General features: G+C 40.4%; 1 protein-coding gene and 1 pseudogene across 6 annotated transcripts in view; one reads left to right on the top strand and one right to left on the bottom strand.

The window, feature by feature from the left end:
- The window catches only part of ANKRD42 (ankyrin repeat domain 42), a 98797-nt gene that overhangs the window by 29907 nt on the left and 46969 nt on the right, over positions 1-21921 (top strand). For all 6 annotated transcript variants that reach the window (XM_077113429.1, XM_077113431.1, XM_077113428.1 and 3 more), the window contains exon 6: positions 18113-18313. In XM_077113429.1, coding sequence (XP_076969544.1) covers positions 18113-18313 — 201 coding nt within the window. The remainder of the gene's footprint in view (positions 1-18112; positions 18314-21921) is intronic.
- Positions 11533-17158, bottom strand: LOC143644430 (low molecular weight phosphotyrosine protein phosphatase-like; annotated as a pseudogene).

Here is a 21921-nt window from a genome sequence, read left to right as displayed (position 1 = left end):
TTGATGGACATTTGGGCTGTTTCCATCTCTTGGTGATTCTAAATAATGCTGTTATAAACACTGGTGTGCAAATGTCTATTTGTGTCTGTCATGGTTAGGGACAGGTGTCAACTTGGCCAAGTTATGGTACCTGTTCATCTGATTGGGCAAGCGCCGGCCTGTCTGTTGCAATGAGGACATTTCATAGGATTAGGTCATGATCACGTCAGCTACATCCACAGCTGATTCCATTTGTAATCAGCCAAAGGGGAGTGTCTTCTGCAATTAGTGATGCTAAATCCAATCATGGGAAGCCTTTTAAGGAGGACTCAGAGGAGACAGGTTGCATTCCTGCTTTGGCTGGTGAGCCTCTCCTGTGGAGTTCATCCAGGCCATCCATTGGAGTCGTCGGCTTCGCAGACTGCCCTGTGGATTTTGGACTCTGCATTCCTACGGTCACGTGAGACACTTTCATAAATTTTATATTTGCAAGTGTTCCCTGTTGATTTTGTTTCTCTAGAGAACCCTAACTAATACATCTTGGTACCGGGAGTGGTTCTTAAGGAACAGAATCTTAAAAATGGGTTTTTATGAATGGTTTTCTACTCTGACTGGGCTCAGAGACACTAAGGACTCTGATTCCCGTAATCAGAATGACACTCCCAATCCATGGACTGAGTTGGCAAAGGAGATAGTCAAAATATCATCATTCGATTCTCCTAATGCTTCGCTTGTACGAAGCCAGACTCTGGGGGATAATGTTTTTGACACCTTTACAGAGTTTTGTAGAAATAAGAGTTATAGAGATGTTGGTTGGTTGTTGTTAGATACACTGTCTACATTAAAGGGTGAAAGGGATGGGCTTAAGGCTTCAAACAAGAAGCTTAAGTGCCGTCTGAAAGATGTAGAGGTTTCTATGAGTATCCTGAAGGAAAATTTTATTTCCTGTAGCCGTAGACTTGAGATCTCTGAAAATCAGACTCAGAATCTTATTGTTAGAGTAGCAACTTTACAACGTAAACTGAAATCTCAGTCTTGCATGGTGTCTGCCGTTAAAGTGAGGGCATTGATTGGAAAGGAGTGGGACCCTGAAAAATGGGATGGTGACATATGGATTGATAATGATGTTGGGGGTGAGGTTGAAACCCTAGACCATGCTGAGCCTTCTTTAGATAACCCTGTAATAGTCTGCCCTGAGGACATAGCCGCCCCACCTCCAGCCTGCCTTGAGGAATTGGCCACCCAACCTCCTCCTGAAGGGATTAGCCCTAGAGTTATTAATCCTGTTTCACCAGATGAAACTGCAAATGAAAGCCCTGAAGCAAATGGCTTGGAAGATATTTCTAATTCTTTTCATGACCCACCCCCACCACCCCTCATTTCTTCTAGACCTATAACTAGACTAAAGTCCCAACAGGCCCCTAAAGGTGAGGTACAAAGTATCACACATGAGGAGGTATGTTATACTCCAAAAGAACTGTGTGAGTTTTCCAATTTATATAGACAGAAATCAGGGGAATATGTGTGGCAATGGATTTTAAGAGTGTGGGATAATGGTGGGAGGAATATAAGGCTGGATCAGGCTGAATTTATTGATATGGGCCCACTAAGCAGAGATTCTGCATTCAATGTTATAGCTAGAGCAGTTAGAAAAGGTGTTAACAGCTTGTTTGGGTGGTTGGTTGAAACATGGATCAAAAGGTGGCTAACATTACCTGAGGTTGAAATGCCAGAACTGCCCTGGTATAATGTAGATGAGGGGATCCAGAGGCTTAGAGAGATTGGGATGTTAGAGTGGATTTATCATGCAAAGCCTGCTCTTACACCCCAGGAATGTCCAGAAGATGCACCTTTTACCAGAACAGTGAGAAATAAGTTTGTGAGACTAGCACCATCATCCCTCAAGAGCTCTGTGGTTGCACTTCTCTGTAGGTCAGATATTACTGTAGGAACTGCTGTCACTGAGCTGGAATCCTTAAACACAATGGGGATGACAGGATCCCGAGTTGGCAGAAGCCAGGTGGCAGCACTTAATCACCAAAGACAGGGTAGACGCGGGTATTATAATAGACAACAAACTCAAAGGAGGCATCAAAATTATATGACACGCAGAGATTTGTGGCATTGGCTAGTAAATCATGGGGTGCCTAGAAATACAATAGAAGGGCAGTCTACAAAATTCTTGTTGGAGCTGTATAAACAAAAGAGTTCTAGGTCAAGGGAACAGAAGTCTAACCTGAATTACAAAAACACAGAGTCACGGCCCCTTAACCAATTTCCAGACTTGAAACAGTTTATAGACCCTGAGCCCCTTGAATGAAGGGGAGGCCAGGTCCCTATGGGGGAGAAACCTGTTACACTGCCACAAATTTATTCTGTTAACCTTCCTCTAAGTCTTCCACAAGGAGACCGACGGCCTTTTACCAGGGTAACTGTGCATTGGGGAAAAGGAAATGATCAGATATTTCGGGGATTATTAGACACTGGTTCAGAAGTGACATTAATTCCAGGGGACCCAAAACGTCACTCTGGACCACCAGTCAGAGTGGGGGCTTATGGAGGCCAGATGATCAATGGAGTTTTAGCTCAGGTCCGTCTCACAGTGGGTCCAGTGGGCCCCTGGACCCATCCTGTAGTTATTTCCCCAGTTCTGGAATGTATAATTGGCATAGACATACTGAGCAACTGGCAGAATCCCCACGTTGGTTCTCTAACTCGTGCAGTGAGGGCTATTATGGTGGGAAAGGCCAAGTGGAAGCCACTAGAACTGCCCCTACCAAGCAAAATAGTAAATCAAAAGCAATACCGTATTCCTGGAGGGATTGCAGAGATTACTGCCACTCTTAAGGACTTGAAAGATGCAGGGGTGGTGATTCCCACCACATCCCCTTTCAACTCTCCTATTTGGCCTGTGCAGAAAACAGATGGGTCTTGGAGAATGACAGTGGATTATCGTAAACTCAACCAGGTGGTAACTCCAATTGCAGCTGCTGTTCCAGATGTAGTATCATTGCTTGAGCAAATCAATACATCCCCTGGTACCTGGTATGCAGCTATTGATCTGGCAAATGCTTTTTTCTCAATAGCTATTAGTAAGGACCACCAGAAGCAGTTTGCTTTCAGCTGGCAAGGTCAGCAATATACTTTCACTGTCCTACCTCAGGGATATATCAACTCTCCAGCCCTATGTCACAATCTTGTTCGCAGAGACCTTGATCGTTTCTCCCTCCCACAAGACATCACACTGGTCCATTATATTGATGATATCATGTTGATTGGACCTAGTGAGCAAGAAGTAGCAACTACTCTAGATTTACTGGTAAGACATTTGCGTGTCAGAGGATGGGAGATAAATCCAACAAAAATACAGGGGCCTTCCACCTCAGTAAAATTTTTAGGTGTCTAGTGGTGTGGGGCATGTCGAGATATCCCTTCTAAGGTGAAGGATAAATTGCTGCATCTGGCCCCTCCCACATCCAAAAAGGAGGCACAACGCCTAGTTGGCCTTTTTGGATTTTGGCGACAACATATTCCTCATTTGGGTGTGCTACTCCAGCCCATTTATCGAGTGACCAGAAAAGCTGCTAATTTTGAGTGGGGACCTGAACAAGAGGAGGCTCTGCGACAGGTCCAGGCTGCTGTGCAAGCTGCTCTGCCACTTGGGCCATATGATCCAGCAGATCCAATGGTGCTGGAAGTGTCAGTGGCAAATAGAGATGCTGTCTGGAGCCTTTGGCAGGCCCCAATAGGAGAATCACAACACAGACCCTTAGGATTTTGGAGCAAAGCCTTACCATCTGCTGCAGATAACTACTCTCCTTTTGAGAAACAGCTTTTGGCCTGCTACTGGGCCTTAGTAGAGACCGAACGCTTAACCATGGGCCACCAAGTTACCATGAGACCTGAGTTGCCTATCATGAGTTGGGTGTTGTCTGACCCACCAAGCCATAAAGTTGGGCGTGCACAGCAGCACTCTATTGTAAAGTGGAAATGGTATATACGAGATAGAGCCAGAGCAGGTCCTGAAGGCACAAGTAAGTTACATGAAGAAGTGGCACAGATGCCCATGGTTTCCACTCCTGCTGCCACATTATCTTCTCTTTCCCAGACCAGAGCTATGGCCTCTTGGGGAGTTCCTTACAGTGAATTGACTGAGGAAGAGAAAACTCGGGCCTGGTTTACAGATGGTTCAGCACGATATGCAGGTACCACCCAAAAGTGGACAGCTGCAGCATTACAACCCCTTTCTGGGGTGTCCTTGAAGGACAGTGGTGAGGGGAAATCCTCCCAGTGGGTAGAACTTCGAGCAGTGCACCTGGTTGTTCATTTTGCTTGGAAGGAAAACTGGCCAGAGGTGCGTTTGTATACTGACTCATGGGCTGTTGCTAATGGTTTGGCTGGATGGTCAGGGACTTGGAAAGACCATAATTGGAAAATTGGTGACAAAGAGGTCTGGGGAAGAAGTATGTGGATAGACCTTTCTGAGTGGGCTAAAAACATGAAGGTATTTGTGTCCCATGTGAATGCACACCAGAGGGTGACTTCAGCAGAGGAAGATTTTAATAATCAAGTGGATAAGATGACCCGTTCTATGGATACCAGTCAGCCTCTTTCCCCAGCAACTCCTATTATTGCCCAATGGGCTCATGAACAAAGTGGTCATGGTGGTAGGGATGGAGGTTATGCATGGGCTCAGCAACATGGGCTTCCACTCACCAAGGCTGACCTGGCTACAGCCACTGCTGAGTGCCCAATCTGCCAGCAGCAGAGACCCACACTCAGCCCCCGATATGGCACCATTCCCCGAGGTGACCAGCCAGCTACATGGTGGCAGGTTGATTACATTGGACCACTCCCTTCATGGAAGGGGCAGCGATTTGTTCTAACTGGAATAGACACATACTCTGGATATGGGTTTGCTTTCCCTGCACGCAATGCTTCTGCCAAAACTACTATCCGTGGGCTTACAGAATGCCTTATCCATCGTCATGGTATTCCACATAGCATTGCTTCGGATCAAGGAACACACTTCACAGCAAATGAAGTGCGGGAATGGGTACATGCTCATGGAATTCTCTGGTCTTACCATGTTCCCCATCATCCAGAAGCAGCTGGATTGATAGAACGGTGGAATGGCCTTTTGAAAACTCAATTACGGTGCCAACTAGGTGGCAAAAACTTGAAAGGCTGGGGTAATGTTCTCCAGGAAGCTGTGTATGCTCTGAATCAGCGTCCGCTGTATGGTGCTGTTTCTCCCATAGCCAGGATCCATGGGTCCAGGAACCAAGGGGTGGAAATGGGTGTGGTGCCACTCACTATTACTCCTAGTGATCCACTAGGAAAATTTTTGCTTCCTGTCCCTGCTACCCTGAGTTCTGCTGGTCTACAGGTTTTAGTTCCAAAACAGGGTGTGCTTTCTCCAGGAGAAACAACAGTGATACCACTGAACTGGAAGTTAAGATTGCCACCTGGCCACTTTGGGCTACTTATGCCTCTGGATCAACACACCAAGAAGGGGATTACATTATTGTCTGGGGTAATTGACCCTGACTATCAGAAGGAAGTAGGACTGCAACTACATAATGGAGGTAAAGAAGAGTTTTCTTGGAATATAGGAGATCCCCTGGGGCGTCTATTAGTACTACCATGCCCTGTGATCAAAATCAATGGAAAACTGCAACAACACAATCCAGGCAGGACCACTAATGGCTCTGAGACTTCAGGAATGAAGGTTTGGGTCACCCCACCAGGCAAAGAACCATGGCCAGCTGAAGTGCTTGCTGAGGGGAAAGGGAACATGGAATGGGTAGTGGAAGAAGGTAGTGATAAATATGAACTTTGACCACGTGATCAGTTACAGAAACGAGGACTGTAATGCTGTTTTGTTTGTGTTATACTATTTAAGTTGTAAGATATCAAGTTTAAGAATGAATGTTGCCCAAGGATTTGCACGCTATTCTGGAGAGATTTAATGTGTTTCCAGTTATATGCAGGACAGTTGAGTATTGTCAGGTAAAAGAAAAAATGTGTGCTTATTTGTTTTCATTTGGAAATTAAGTATGGTCTAAGGTGATATATATATATATATATATATATATATATATATGTGCCAAGTTGACAAGGGGTGGACTGTCATGGTTAGGGACAGGTGTCAACTTGGCCAAGTTGTGGTACCTGTTCATCTGATTGGGCAAGTGCTGGCCTGTCTGTTGCAATGAGGACATTTCATAGGATTAGGTCATGATCACGTCAGCTACATCCACAGCTGATTCCATTTGTAATCAGCCAAAGGGGAGTGTCTTCTGCAATTAGTGATGCTAAATCCAATCATGGGAAGCCTTTTAAGGAGGACTCAGAGGAGACAGGTTGCATTCCTGCTTTGGCTGGTGAGCCTCTCCTGTGGAGTTCATCCAGGCCATCCATTGGAGTCGTCGGCTTCGCAGACTGCCCTGTGGATTTTGGACTCTGCATTCCTACGGTCACGTGAGACACTTTCATAAATTTTATATTTGCAAGTGTTCCCTGTTGATTCTGTTTCTCTAGAGAACCCTAACTAATACAGTGTCCTTTCCCTCATGTCCTCTGAATAAATATATAAGAATGGTATTGCTAGATCATATGACAATTCTATACTTAGCTTCCTGAGGAACCTCCAGACTGCCTTCCACAGCGACTGTACCATTTTACATTCTCATGAACAGTGGATAAGTATGCCTCTTTCTCTACATTCTCTCCAGCACTTGTTGTTTTCTGTTTATTGATAGTGGCCATTCTGGTGGGTGCGAGATGCTATCTCATTGTGGTTTTGATTTGCATTTCCCTAATAGACAAGGAATTTGAGCATCTTTTCACGTACATTTTAGCCATTTGTATTTCCTTTTCTGAGAAGTGTCTGTTCATGTCTTTTGCCTGTTTTTTAATTGGGTTGTCTGTCTTTTTGTGGTTGAGTTCAACAGTCTCTGTATATTCTGGATACTAGAGCATTATCTGATGTGCACATGTGCAGAGCTCAGAGGGGGTGGGGTGGGTTTACATGACTGTTTGGGCTGGGGGTGGGTATGGCCTGAGTATGAAGGTAAGCACCCATAGCCTTTATACACAGTTATTGCCTACAGGGTGCAGGGATGGAGTGGTAGGGCTAAGTAGGGGGTGGGGTGAGACTGCTCTTGTGCAGGAGAGGTGGATTGGGCTGTCGCAGGCATGTATGTGCTTGGGATGGGGGTGTGGGTGGGTACGGGTGCAAGGGGTTAGTGGAGTGTAAGCACATGGAGCACATGGATGGGGTTGGGTGACAGAATCAGGTGCATGGCGTATCAGTTGTGTCACAGGTCACCAGGCTGTGCTGGTGAGGGTGTCGTGTTCAAGGAATGCAGCTTGCCTTACTTCCTAGTCCCTACCTCCCTGTCTTTGAAACTTTGAGGGCTCTGGGCTTCTGCATTAGCCGGATGGTCTCTGGTTCTCTGCTTTTCAGTTCCTCAGGTTTTGCAAACAGGGCCTCCCTATGTGGTACAGAAGACTCTTCCCAGTCACTTACACCCTGCAATCACCATCTCAGTCACCCTCCCCATCCCTTCTCTATCTGTTCTTTGGAACATAGTTGAACTCAACTTGTCCTATTCCACCGTCTCCTGGAACTTACCAATTTATTCTTTGTAATTCTTCTTTATGTTCTTCTGATATCTTATTGATCTCCTTTATGTCATTAGCTAAGTCATTGATTTTATTTAGTAGAGTATTTTTGATTGGTGTTCCCAAAATCTGTGTCTCCTCCACTGTTTAAATTTGTTCATTAGGCTATGCTATGTCTGTCTTCATCTACATATGCTTTGTGAGTTTCTGTTGCCTTTAAAGCATATACCTATCTTGATAGGGTTACTTTAGAAGTTGATTTCCTCCAGAAGTCTAATCTTTTGTATTTGTGGGATGGGTGCGGAGCAGGAAACAGGATTGGGAGTGGATCACAACAGTGCATTGATAGGCAGTGCAGGGATAGGCACAGGTCAGGGGTGCTATGTTGGCACCTGGGAATATGGGGTGTGGGGTGTGTGGTTGTGGAGGGTTGGTATGGGGGGATGTGTGGGTGGAGTGCAGCTCTGGAAGGCTTTTTTTTTTTTTTTTTTTTTTTTTTTAAAGGAAAGACAGAGAGAAGGAAGGAAGGATAGAAGGAAGGAAGGAAGGAAGAAAGGGAAACATCTTTTTTAAACATTTTCTTGTTTTATTGTATTCTGTTTCTCCGTTTTTGTTACATGGGCTGGGGCCGGGAATCGAACCGAGGTCCTCCGGCATAGCAGGCAAGCACTTTGCCCGCTGAGCCACCGCGGCCCGCCCTCTGGAAGGCTTTTGAGTGTGGGAGTATAGAGTGGCATGTGGGAGAATTGAGTGGCATGTGGGAGACAGAAGTAGAGCATGGCAGAAGGCAGATTGGGATTGCTGTGCAAATGCACAGGGGCTAGTGCATTTGCAGGATGTGATTGGGTGGGTGGAACATGAGGGTTGTGTATATCAGATTGCATGGTTTGGGGCACAGAGATTGTGGCACAGGCAGGGCAGGGCACAGGCACATCCTTACCCAGGGGGAGGCTTCGAGCAGAACGAGGATGTAGATGCACTCATTTGCAGGGGTGAGGCACAGTGGTTACAGGGTATGTGCTATGGGGAGAGTTGCTTGTGTGCATATTGTCAGGTTGCCAGGGCCCTGGCACAGGTGTGGCATGGGTGGGGCAGGGATGCATGTGTGCACGCATGCACAGGTCAGGGGTCTGTGCACATGATGTGGATGTGCACATGAGCACCTGCCAGGTGTGGGAGTGGGGCAGTCATGCCAGGGTGTGTGACAAGGATGTATGTATTGGGCGGTGGCAGGTAAGTTGCATGGATTGAGAGGTCAGTGCAGGAATGCATGGGTGCCAGGGCAGGCAATACATGTGTGTGTGCATGCTAGGGTCTGGGGACATGGGACAATGACGTGCATTCACAGAGCTCAAGCATGCTGGATGTTGTTGCCCTACTGCTTGGGCTGTGGGTGGGAGTTGCCTGGATGCACAGGTGAACACCTACAGGAGCCATGGTGGGAAAGTGTGGGATGAAGTTCTAGGTGCAGCTGTGTGGGTCCCAGGAGGGGTGGGGAGAATGTGTGTGCTTGTGCAGGAAGGTGGTTCAGGCTGGGACAGGTGTGTGCACTAGCTTGGGGTGGAGTGTGAGGCAGGGATACATGTTTGAGGGGTATCAGGACGGGTAATTCGAGTGCATTGGGGTTGTGTGGGTGGGGTCTGGGGCTTGGGCATTTGCAGGTCATGGGGCAGGGGCATTTTGTGTGGTCGTAGTGCATCACACAACATGGCTTGATTTACTTCCTAGTCCCTGTGTCTCTGTCTGTGCACTCCTGAGGACTCCTTGCCTCCATTTGGAAAAGGGCACATTAGGGTGTTTGCACTAGCTATTGTTCTTCTGTACTCAACATCTCAATTCCTCAGCTTTTACAACCAGCATCTCCTTATATAGTGCAGAAGACCCTCTTAGGTCATTTACTCCCTGAAATCATTGACCTGTCATTTTTCTGTTACTTCTCTACTCTTCCATGGAGCAGGGGTTAACTTAACCTCTCTTGTTCTACCATCTTCCTGGAAGTCCTAAAGATTGTAACTTTAAGACTTGGTCTCAGTATTTTATTAAGAAATGGGCTAGAAGTGTTAACATGGGCCACAGGTATTGTTCTAAGCTCTTTTATTGGTTCCTGCATTGAAAACAATAATCTTATGATTCAAGATTTTTTTTCGTTCTCTATATTTTAAAGGTAAGACAGGCAGAGGAAGCTTGACACACTCTGAACACATGGATAAGGGATCAATATAAGGTGGGAGTCAAAATTCTCCCAGTCCAGTTCCAAAGCAATTTGTACATTGACAGCTGATTTTTTCCACCTAACTTAACATCATCCAGGAGGAGAAGCTGATTGAGAGTTCAGTTGGTTTGTTGTGGTGAGTGCCACTTGCAGGGAGCAAATATCAATGTATATATCATCACTTTTTAATATATTCTATCTCTTGATTAAAAGCCCTTTGAGGTTCAGTATCTTGGAGGAAAAAACATACATTTCAATTCTCAAATTTATTTGTGTTCAATTCCCTGGGCACCATGTTCACTTATCAGAGTAGCAACTCATAGGAATAATTTTCAAGAATGAAGCACACAAGACCGCATACACTTGAGAAAATTAGACCAACCTCTGAGTGATATTGACATGTCCTGCTTTTTTAGATGTATTTCTCATCTTTTGGCCTAAGTCAGTTATCTCTGACATGAGGGCCAATAGGTATTCCAATTCTTCATTCAAGGATGTTATATCCCAGGGAAATTTGTATGGGAAGTAAAGATCTCTGTGATAGGAAAAAATCAGTCTTACTGTTTTTCTCCAAACCAACTTCTGGTTTTGTTGATTTTCTTGATTGTTTCCATCTTTTCAATTTCATTTATTTCTGTTCTAGTCTTTGCTATATCTTTTTTTTTTTTTTTTTTTTTTTGCTGCTTTGGGGTTAGTTTGCTGTTCTTTCTCTAGTTCTTCCAAGTGAACATTTAATTCTTCGATTTTTGCTCTGCTTTTTTGATACAGGCATTTAGGGCAATAAATTTCCCTCTTAGCACTGCCTTTGCTGCATCCCATAAATTTCGATATGTTGTGTTTTCATTTTCATTTGCCTCAAGATATTTACTGATTTCTTTGTAATTTCTTCCTTGACCTTACTGGGTGTTTAAGATTGTGTTGTTGAGCCTCCATTTACTTTTTAGTTTTCTGGACCTCTGCCTATTATTTATATCAACTTCATTCCTTTATGGTCTGAGAAAGTGTTTTGTATGATTTCAATCTTTTTAAATTTATTGAGACTTGCTTTGTGACCCAGCAAATGGTCTATCCTTGAGAATAATCCATGAGCACTTGAGAAAAAGGTGTATCCTGCTTTTGTGGGTTGTAATGTTCTATAAATATCTGTTAAGGCTAGCTCATTTATCATATTATTCAAAATCTCTGTTTCTTTATCAGTCCTTTGTCTAGATGTTCAGTCCATTGATGACAGCGGAGAATTGAAGTCTTCTACTATTGTGGTAGATGTGTCTGTTTCTCTTTTCAGTGTTTGCCTCATATACTTTGGAGCACTCTGGTTGGTGCATAAATATTTATGATTGTTATGTCTTCTTGTTGAATTGTTCCTTTTATTAATACATAGTATCCTTCTTTGTCTCATTTAATTGTTCTACATTTGAAGTCTAATTTGTTGGATATTAGTATAGTTACTTCTGCTTTTTTCTGATTGTTGTTTGCATGACATATCTTTTCCCAACCTTTTACTTTAAACCTATGTTTGGCCCCATATGCTGCCACACACAACATTGATTTCCATCTACAATTATTTCTAAGAAAAGAAAGTAAGTCAATTGAAAAAAAAATTGTGGCCTTGCACTATGGAACATTTTACTTTTAACACACTGATTAAAAAACCTAGAACATCACTATGAAGTCATTAATCAGTGTTGGCCTTCAGTCATGAAGTCACAGCTTTACTGTGACTTCCCCAAAAACGCTTTGCAGGACCTAACACACTGCTGGTACAGTCTCAAGGTCAGAGTCATTCCCATAATAGAAATCTTTCATAATAAATTGTTTTTGTGGATCATAGCTCCCAAGTAGCTCAATTTTTTCCTTGCAGTTTTTTTTTCCTATTTTGATCATTCTGTTCTACATATATAATCAGTAATTCACTATATCATCACATAGTTGCATATTCATCATCATGATTATTTCTTGGAACATTTGCATCTATTCAGAAAAAGAAATAAAACGAAAACAGAAAAAAAATTTATACATACCATACCCCTTTCCCCTCCCTTTCATTGATCACTAGCATTTCAAACTAAATTTATTTTAACATTTGTTCCCCTTATTATTTATTTTTATTCCGTATGTTCTACTCGTCTCTTGACAAGGTAGATAAAAGGAACATAAGACACAAGGCTTTCACAGTCACACAGTCACATTGTGAAAGCTTTATCATTATACAATCATCTTCAAGAAACATGGCTACTTGAACACAGCTCTACATCTTCAGGCAGTTCACTCCAGCCTCTCCATTACATCTGAATAACAAGATGATATCTACTTAATGTGTAAGAATAACCTCCAGGAGGACTTCCGGGCCAAGATGTCGGCTTAACAATGTGCGCGTTTTAGTTTGTCCTCCAGAACAACTACTAAATAATCAGAAACATTTCAGAACAGCTCCTGGGGCCACGTCAGTGACTGGACACATAGCGTACCCCAGTCTGGACCAGCTGGACTGGATGCGAGCCCCCTCAGAACCATGAGTTCCCCAAGCCGTGGCAGCTGATGCCCCTCCCCCAGAAACTGCTTCCCAAAGGGGAAAGGAAAGAGACTTTACCAGCAGCAGGGGCTGAGCGCAATCAAAAGCCAATTGTGGAATTCATTAACAAATTGTGACTACTAAAAATAGGCCCCCAGCACAGGTGAACCTGGTCAAAGCGGAAGTCACTCATTTTTGCCCCGGCACCAAGGGGACAGGGCTGACGGAAGAAGAAAAAAAAAGAAGGAAACAGAGGTTTTTGTGGCTGTGTTTCTACAAAGGCTTGACTGCCTTTGGATACAGTGGCAGGGCTTCTCAGGCTGCAACTGCCCCAGGCATAGGCAGAAACAAACTCATTTGAGGGCTTGTCTGGAGTCTGTACCTTCCCCCAGGGAGGAGTGAATCCCAACTCAGGTGGAATCCCTCCCTCAAGGAATTCAGACACCAGGGATTGGTAATTTGAAGCCATTAAAACCAGCCTAACACCTCTCCTCTGTCCCCACCACGCCCCCAGCAGGGAGAGTCTGCCAAAGTTAAAGGTACCGCATCATCTTATGCTGGTGGGACCTGCAGGCAGACAAGTGCCACATACTGGGCAGGATAAGAAAAACAGAGTCCAGAGACTTCTCAGGAAAGAAGTCTTTCAACCTGCTGGGTCTCACCCTCAGGGAAAACCGACGCAGGTGACTCTTTCCTCCTGATAGGAGGCCAATTTGGCCTGGGAAAGTCCAGCTGCAGTCTATAATACCTAAGTAGACCCTCCTTAGTGTGTTTGTGGTGGGGGAAAGTCACCATACAAGCAAAGAAACAAGAAAACAAGAGCAAAAAATTCTCCTTTGTTAAACAAAACTTAAGCTAGAGGTCTAGATAAAGCTGAACTGAATGTCAAAGAACAGATAGACAACAAATTCATCCAGCAAGAAAACCCTAGATAAAAGAAGTGAAAGCAATCTCCAGAATAAACTAATTAACTAAATGCTTAGACGCCAGTGAAAAATAACACATCACACTAGGAAAATTGAAGATGTGGCCCAGTCAAAGGAACAAACCAACAATTCAAATGAGATACAGGAGCTGAAACAATTAATTCAGAATATACGAACAGACATGGAAAACTTCATCAAAAACCAAATCAGTGAATTGAGGGAGAATATAAAGAAGACAAGGATTGAACAAAAAGAAGAAATGGAAAGTCTGAAAACACAAATCACAGAACTTATCGGAATGAAACACACAGTAGAAGAGATGAAAAAAAACAATGGAAACCTACAACGGTAGGTTTCGAGAGACAGAACATAGGATTAGTGAACTGGAGGATGGAACATCTGAAATCTGGCAAGAAAAAGAAAATACAGGGAGAAAAATGGAAAAATATGACCAGGGACTCAGAGAATTGAAAGACAATATGAAGCGCATGAATATACATGTTGTGGGTATCCCAGTAGGAGAAGAGAAGGGAAAAGGAGAAGAAAAACTAATGGAGGAAATTATCACTGAAAATTTCCCAACTCTTATGAAAGACTTAAGATCCAAGAAGTGCAGCATACCCCATAGAGAATAGATCCAAATAGACGTACTCCAAGACATTTACTGATCAGAATGTCAGAGGTCAAAGAGAAAGAGAGAATCTTGAAAGCAGCAAGAGAAAAACAATCCATCACGTACAAGGGAAGCCCAATAAGACTATGCGTAGATCTCTCAGCAGAAACCATGGAGGCGAGAAGACAGTGGGATGATATGTTTAAATTATTAAAAGAGAAAAACTGCCAACCAAGAATTCTATATCCAGCAAAATTGTCCTTCAAAAATGAGGGAGAAATTAAAACATTTTCAGACAAAAAACCACTGAGAGAATTTGTGACCAAGAGACCAGCTCTGCAAGAAATACTAAAGGGAACACTAGAGACAGATATGAAAAGACAGAAGAGAGAGGTGTAGAGAAGAGTGTAGAAAGGAAGACTATGAGTAAAGGTAAAAAGAAGGAAAATTAGATATGACATATAAAATTCAGAAGGAAAAATAGTAGAAGAAAGTACTACCTGTTCAGTGATAATACTGAATGTTAATGGATTAAACTCCCCAATCAAAACACATAGATTGGTAGAATGGATTAAAAAGCAGGACCCTTCTATATGCTGTCTCTACTCAGAGGACATGAGGGCAAGGACACAAATGGACATTTGCACACCAATGTTTATAGCAGCATTATTTACAATTACCAAGAGATGGAAACAGCCAAAATCTCCATCAAAGGATGGGGGGCTAAACAAACTGTGACATATACATACGATGGAATACTATGCAGCAGTAAGACAGGATAAAGTTATGAAGTATGTCACAATATGGATGGACCTTAAGGACATTATGCTGAGTGTGATAAGCCAAAAACAAAAGCACAAATACTGTATGGTCTCACTGGTATGAACTGGCGTTAGTGAATAAACTTGGAATATTTCCTTGGTAACAGAGACCATCAGGACGTAGAAACAAGGTAAGATATTGGGTAACTGGAGCTGAAGGGATACAGATTGTGCAACAGGACTGAATATAAAAACTCAGAAATGGACAGCACAACACTACCTAACTGTAGTACTATTATGTTAAAACACTGAATGAAGTTGAATGTGAGAATGATAGAGGGAGGAGGCTGGGGGCATAAATGAAATCACAAAGATAGATAGACGATAAAGATTGAGATGGTATAATCTAGGAATGCCTAGAGTGTATAATGATAGTGACTAAATGTACAAATTAAAAAAATGTTTTTGCGTGAGGAAGAACAAAAGAATGTCATTACTGCAGGGTGCTGAAAATAGATGGCAATTAATATTTTAAAATTTCAACTTATGTGTGAGACTAAAGCAAAAAATCTTTGGTACAAAATTTATGTTTTGACTAGTGCATCTCCTAATATAACTTATATAGATAGTTGGTTGAACAACATAAGTACATGGAACCTCAGGTAGGACATGTGATTTTGTTGGTTTGTCCAGATGATGCCCCAATGAATCCCAGAGTGATTTGATCAGTGAGTGGAAATATATTTGCAAAGTCTTTCGCGGAATGATGAGAATAGTGGAAAACTCAACCTCCCCAAGTTGAATTCTTGATATTCTTACAAGCAGTGTGGACAACCAAAGCTATGGGCTGAGCCCCCAGTCTTGGGGTTTGTTCATATGAAACTTAAACCCACAGGGGATAGATCAAGCCTACTTAAAATTAGGCCTAAGAGTCACCCCCAAGAGAACCTCTTTTGTTGCTCAGATGTGGCCTCTCTCTCCAGCCAACACAACAAGCAAGGTCACCACCCTCCCCCTATCTACGTGGGACATGACTCCCAGGGGTGTAGATCTTCCTGGCAACGTGGGACAGAAATCCCAGAATGTGCTGAGATTCAGCATCAAGGGATTGAGGAAAACTCTAGAATGAGCTAAGGCCCAGCATCAAGGGTTTGAGAAAACCTTCTCGGCCAGAGGGGGAAAGAGTGAAATGAGACAAAGTGTCAGTGGCTGAGAGATTCCAAACAGAATGGAGAGGTTATCCTGGAGGCTATTCTTATGCATTAAGTAGATATCACCTTGTTATCCAAGATGTAATGGAGAGGCTGGAGGGAACTGCCTGAAAATGTAGAGCTGTGTTCCAGTAGCCATGTTTCTTGATGATGATTGTATAATGATATAGCTTTCACAATGTGACTGTGTGATTGTGGAAAACTTGTGTCTGATGTTCCTTTTATCTACCTTGTCAACAGATGAGAGGGACATATGGAATAAAAATAAATAATAGGGGGAACAAATGTTAAAATAAATTTAGTTTGAAATGCTAGTGATCAATGAAAGGGAGAGGTAAGGGGTATGGCATGTAAAATTTTTTTTTCTGTTTTCGTTTTATTTTTCTGTTGTCTTTTTATTTCTTTTTCTGAATTGATGCAAATGTTCTAAGAAATGATCATGATGATGAATATGCAGCTATGTGATGATATTGTGAATTACTGATTATGTATGTAGAACGGAATGAGGATATATTAAGAATGTTTGCGTTTCTTTCTTGTTAATTTTTTAAAAATTAATAAAAAATTAAAAAAAAAAAAGAAGAACCTTTAGGATAACCCCTCGACTCTGTTTGGAATCTCTCAGCCATTGACATTTTGTCGCATTTCACTCTTCCCCCTTTTGGTTGAGAAGGTTTTCTCAATCCCTTGATACTGAGTCTCAGCTCATTCTGGGATTTCTGTCCCACGTTGCCAGGAAGGTCCACACCCCTGGGAGTCATGTTCCATGTAGACAGTGTGAGGGTGGTGAGTTTACTTGTGTTGGCTGGAGAGAGAGGCCACATGTGAGCAACAAAAGAGGTTTTCTTGGTGGTGACTCTTAGGCCCAATTTTAAGTAGGCTTGACCTATCCCCTGTGGGGTTAAGTTTCATATGAACAAATCCCAAGACTAGGGGCTCAGCCTATAGCTTTGGTTGTCTACACTGCTTGTGAGAATATCATTTGTTTGCAGTTTTTAACTTCACATACCTTAACTTCAGAACTCTCAGATTGCTTTCCTCCATGCACAGTATATAATCAAATGTGACAATTTTCCTGGGAACTCTCTGGGCACCATGTTTCATAGGAATAGCATACATCTTCATGCAATTTTGCCCTTGGTAATCAGAAGGGTTTCCTGTCTCGTAATTGGATGTTGCTGTACTGTCTGTCCTCCAATTATCTGAAATATTTTGATTAGTTACAAGTTTTCTGAAAACTGCTTCTGGCAATGGGTGGCTGACAGATGTTACCCAGACATACAAACATCATTGACTTGGGCAGCTTCACTGCCATCTTCTCAGCTTCAGAGAGAGGCACAGAGTCTAGAATCTATATATTGTCTTCTAATCCATGCTAATTGCCTATCTCTGTGCTTACTTAGTTTCTTTCAGAAATGTTTTGATGCTTTCTGGTAGAGTTGTTATAACTTTTTTCTTGGGTATTTTAATTGTTATTTTTGTGATATTTGTAAATAGTATCTTAAAAAATTATATATTTTCCAAGTCTTTATTGCTGTTATGTAAAAAATACAATTGATTGTGGAATCTAGTAATCTTACTGAACTCAATAATTCAAATAATTTGAGTTATAATCTAATCATACCAAAGTGGACTAAATGGCTGAATAGTTATACTTACTGTGAGTGTAGAGATACCCATTAAGAGTCAGAAAATATTTATGAGCTAAGTAAAAAAAAAAAACAAAGCAAAATTTTATATTTTGGGAAAAACTAGAAGACAAAAACCAAAATAATCTCTGTGAAAATATGAATGATTTTTATCATTGCCTATCTGCTGATATGCTATAATCATTTATTATTTTTATTATATAAAAGGACCAGATCAAAATGGCAGAATAAGTACATACAGCTACCTCACCATTTACCAACCTAAATTCTTGAAAATAATAGAAAAAAGGCATTTTTTAAACCATAAACCACTAGAGGAACAAACAAGAAAATAAATTAGATCAGACTGAAGAAGACCCATAACCCAAAACCTTCTATAGAAAACAGTAATAGTTCTAGAGTATTCCAAGGTTAAATGACTCATGGGTCAAAGAAGAAATCACAATCAAAATTTGAAAGTATTTTGAAGTATGTGAACACTGTACTGGAGATTATAATGCCACTCATAAGTGGCAGAGATAGTCATCTTCCTGTGAGGAGTAGAGCAAAGTTTTTGTTTTTGGTTTTTTTTAATTACTGTCGGTTTTACAAGTAAGTTCTTTTTTTCCCCGTCTCTATAGTTCACTTAGCAGCTATGGAAGGCCACCTTCACTGTTTTAAGTTCCTACTCAGTAGAATGAGCCAAGCAACACAAGCTTTAAAAGCCTTCAATGATAATGGAGAAAATGTATTGGATCTGGCCCAGAGATTCTTCAAGCAGAGCATTTTACAGTTTATTCAAGGGCTTGAATATGAAGGAAATGATTCAGAAGACCAGGAAAGTAAGTAACAAACCTGAAGTGTTTAGTGTATAATAAGCAGAGTCAATGGAAAAGAAAGAAGTTACAAGGCAGATGTTATTTTAAAATTTATTGCATATAATTGTCCATATATTCTTCAATATTTTCTTGATTATGAAGTATTTTAGATGCAAATATGTAGAGATTAACAAAATGAACACAGTTCAGATCACTGAATTTAAGAATAAAGTCTTTGGGTACAGATGAAGCCCCTTTGATCCCTTTCCCTAACACCCTTCCCTTTGCCTCCTCCTCAGAGGTAACTATTATTTTGGATTCATCATTCCATTCTATAGTTTTATATTTTAGTTATATAATGCATATACCTGCAAAAATATATAGTATTGTTTTGAGTATTAGTCAGGATAAGAGGCTAAACTGCTATAATAAATCTTCAAATTCAGTGGCTTAAATGTTACATGACAGCTTGGGTTGGAGAGTGAATCCATGAAATCATTCAGGTACTTGTGATCTTCCAAGTTCTCTCTAGTTGTTGCTAATCCAGCTGGGGGTAGAGTTCGAATGAGAGTATGAGTCTAGGACCAGAGATTTCTAAGATGAAATTTGCACTCATCATTTTTGCTAACATTCCATTGGCTAGAGTTTAGTTACATGGCCATACTTACTGTAAGGAAGCCTAGAGAACTCAGTACTCAGCTGGGAAGCTCTTATCCCAACTTTAACTCCATTACTAGTGAAGGAAGGGGATTTGGGGATACAAATAGAAGTCTGAAACATTTTAAAAACTTGTAAAAATGAGATAAAGACAGTATACTTTGGAGACTTGCCTTTTTCACAACTTTTTCTGGTTTTGAGATTAGGCTGATAATATCCTAGTTTATTCTTTTTAAGTATTGCATTGCAGTGCAGTCCTGTATTCTATTCTGTCGAAATTATCATTTATCTATTCTCTAATTTGACATGTAAGTTGTTTGCAGTTTTTCACTTTTACAAGTCGATATAGTAATGGATAAATTTGTATGTGTCTCCTTATGTTTATACAAGAGTTTCTTTTGAGCCTACCTATTTCACATATAGCCCATGTAGAAAATGATGTTTGTACGGCACGCTGGGATCATTGGATGAGGCATCTTGGGGCCCTGCCTGTCCTTTCTGAAGACTGAGTTAAGAGCTCAGCTTTAGTTCTAATCATGTGTCTTGGCATTTTGACAAATAGTTGGGAAGCTCTGCTTTAGGCTATAGGAGTAGAATTGCTAAGTGGGATATGCCCATCTTTGATATAAATAAATATTGTCACATTCCCCATAAAAATGACTGTAGAAATTTATACTCCTATTAGCAGTGTTTGGTGAGGATTTACAGAAACAGTATTCTGCTTTGTGATACTTTAAAATTTTTACCAATTAGTTGGGTACAAAAAGATTTAATTTGTGTTTTGATTTAAATTTTCTTTATTAAAGAGCTGAACATCCTTTTATAAAGTTAGTGGTTAGTCTAGTTTTCCCTTTTATGAGTGGCCTGCCTTTATCTCCGCCTCACCCCCCCCCCTTTTTTTTCCATTTTCCCTTTTTAAAGATTGCACTATTCTTTCTAATGAATTTGTCTGAAATCTTTCTAGGTTCCCAGTTCCAATCTGTTATTGATTTCATCTGACATAGTTATTTTCTCTCATACCATGGCTTGCTATTGTACTTTGATTATGGTATCCTTTTTTAAAAAATAAACTTCATTAAAGTATAATTTACATATAATAAGCGAAATCCATTTAAAGTTCATAGTTCGATGAGTTTACGAATAGGTATACCTTCATAAAACTTTGACCACTATCTAGATAACAGAACATTTCTATCATCCTAAAGGATTTTTGTACCCCCCTCCTTACAGTTCATCCCCCCTTTCACCATTGGCATCACATAACCACTCTTTATAACTAAGGATTAGTTTATGTTTTCTGGAGTTTTATATATAAATGGATTTATTTTGAGTTTAATTTAAGTTGTGTATTAGTATTTCATTCCTTTTTCTTGCTGAGTAGTATTCCATTGTATAAATGGACCACATTTTGTTGATTTCCGAAAAATACTGTTTTTTACAATTGTTTGCACCATTTCTGGAAAGACTTTCCTGTCCCCATTGACCTGTCTTGGTACCTTTGTCACAAGCCAGTTGCCCAGATATTTGTGAACCTATTTCTGTCTTCTGTGTTCTGTCATATTGATCTATATATCTGTTTAACAATACTACACTGTCTTGATTACTGTAACTTTATAATAATCTTAAAATAAACTTAGTAGATATCCTCCAACTTTGTTCTTTTAAAGTTTTCTTTGGATTTTGTAGGTTGTTTGCCTATCCATAAACTTTTTCAGTGAGCTAATCTGTTTCCACAAGAAAAGCATGCTGGTTTGCAATGAACATTGAATTACAATGTTCAGTCTAGGGACATACTTTGCATTTGTTTAGGTCTTCTTTAATTTCCTTCAGAAATGTTTTATAGTTGTAAGTGTACAGTTCTTACACATATTTTGTAAACTTTTTTTGGATTTTATTGTAAATGGAATTTAAAAAAAAATTTTATTTTCCCAATTTTTGTTGCTGTTATTTAGAAATAGTATTGACATTTTATTGACTTTGTATCCTCTAGTAATTAAAATTTACTTATTACTATCAGTAGCTTTTTTGTAGATTCTTTAGGGTTTTTAATGATCATGTTGACTGTGCATAGTTTTAGTTCTTTAATTCTTTTTTTGCTTGCCTTACTTCATTGGTTTGGACCTCTAAAATAATGTTGAAAAGTAATGGTGGGAGTAGAAACCCTTACTTTGTTTTCAATCTTAGGGGGAAAGCATTCAGTGTTTCAAATGGTATATTTTAAATGATAGAAATTTTAGATTTTAATATTATCATATTAAAGTTTCTTTTTTATGTGTTTTGTATCTGACTTAAGAAATCTCTCCCTTGTGGTACTAAATATATTCCCGTATGTCACCTTCTAAATGTTTCTAAGTTGTTTTTACTTATGCATAGGTGTTTGCCCCTTAGTGTTATTTTTTATTGTCACAGATAGGGATCTAGCTTTATTTTATTTTGTATGTGGACAACTCATCATCCAAACACCATTGTCCCAGCGTTGTTTTGCAATGCCACTTCTCTTAAGTGTTTTTATAAATGTGTATTTTTTCTGTGTTTTCTATTCTAATATATTGATTTTTTAAATTCCTGAACTTAATGCCATGTTGTCATAATTTCTGTGGCTTTATGAAGGTCTGATTTATTGTATTTTGTTTTCCTTGAATGTTTTTGGTCTATTCGTGACCATTTGTTCTTCCACATAAATTTTATCACCAGATTTTCAAGTTCCCTGAAAATATCTTTTGGGATTTTTTTTATGATTGCATTGAATGTATGCATTAATTTAGGAAAATTAGTGTTTAGATTTTTGTATATGAAATTATTTTTTGCATGTCTGTTATGTCTGTAATTATTAGTTCCTTGAAATAAGGGTGCATCTTTTTTTATCTTTGCATCCCAGAATGTAATACTGAACTTGATACATATAAGACACTCTTTAAATAATGAATGACAGCTAGTATTTTTTAACGTTTTTTTTTTTCCCTAAATATAATTAG

The sequence above is a fragment of the Tamandua tetradactyla genome, chromosome 8, assembly GCF_023851605.1.
Source record: "Tamandua tetradactyla isolate mTamTet1 chromosome 8, mTamTet1.pri, whole genome shotgun sequence".
NCBI classification, from domain to species: Eukaryota; Metazoa; Chordata; class Mammalia; order Pilosa; family Myrmecophagidae; genus Tamandua; species Tamandua tetradactyla.
Note: the sequence above shows the minus strand (reverse complement) of the source record. Positions and strands in the feature narration are given on the sequence as shown.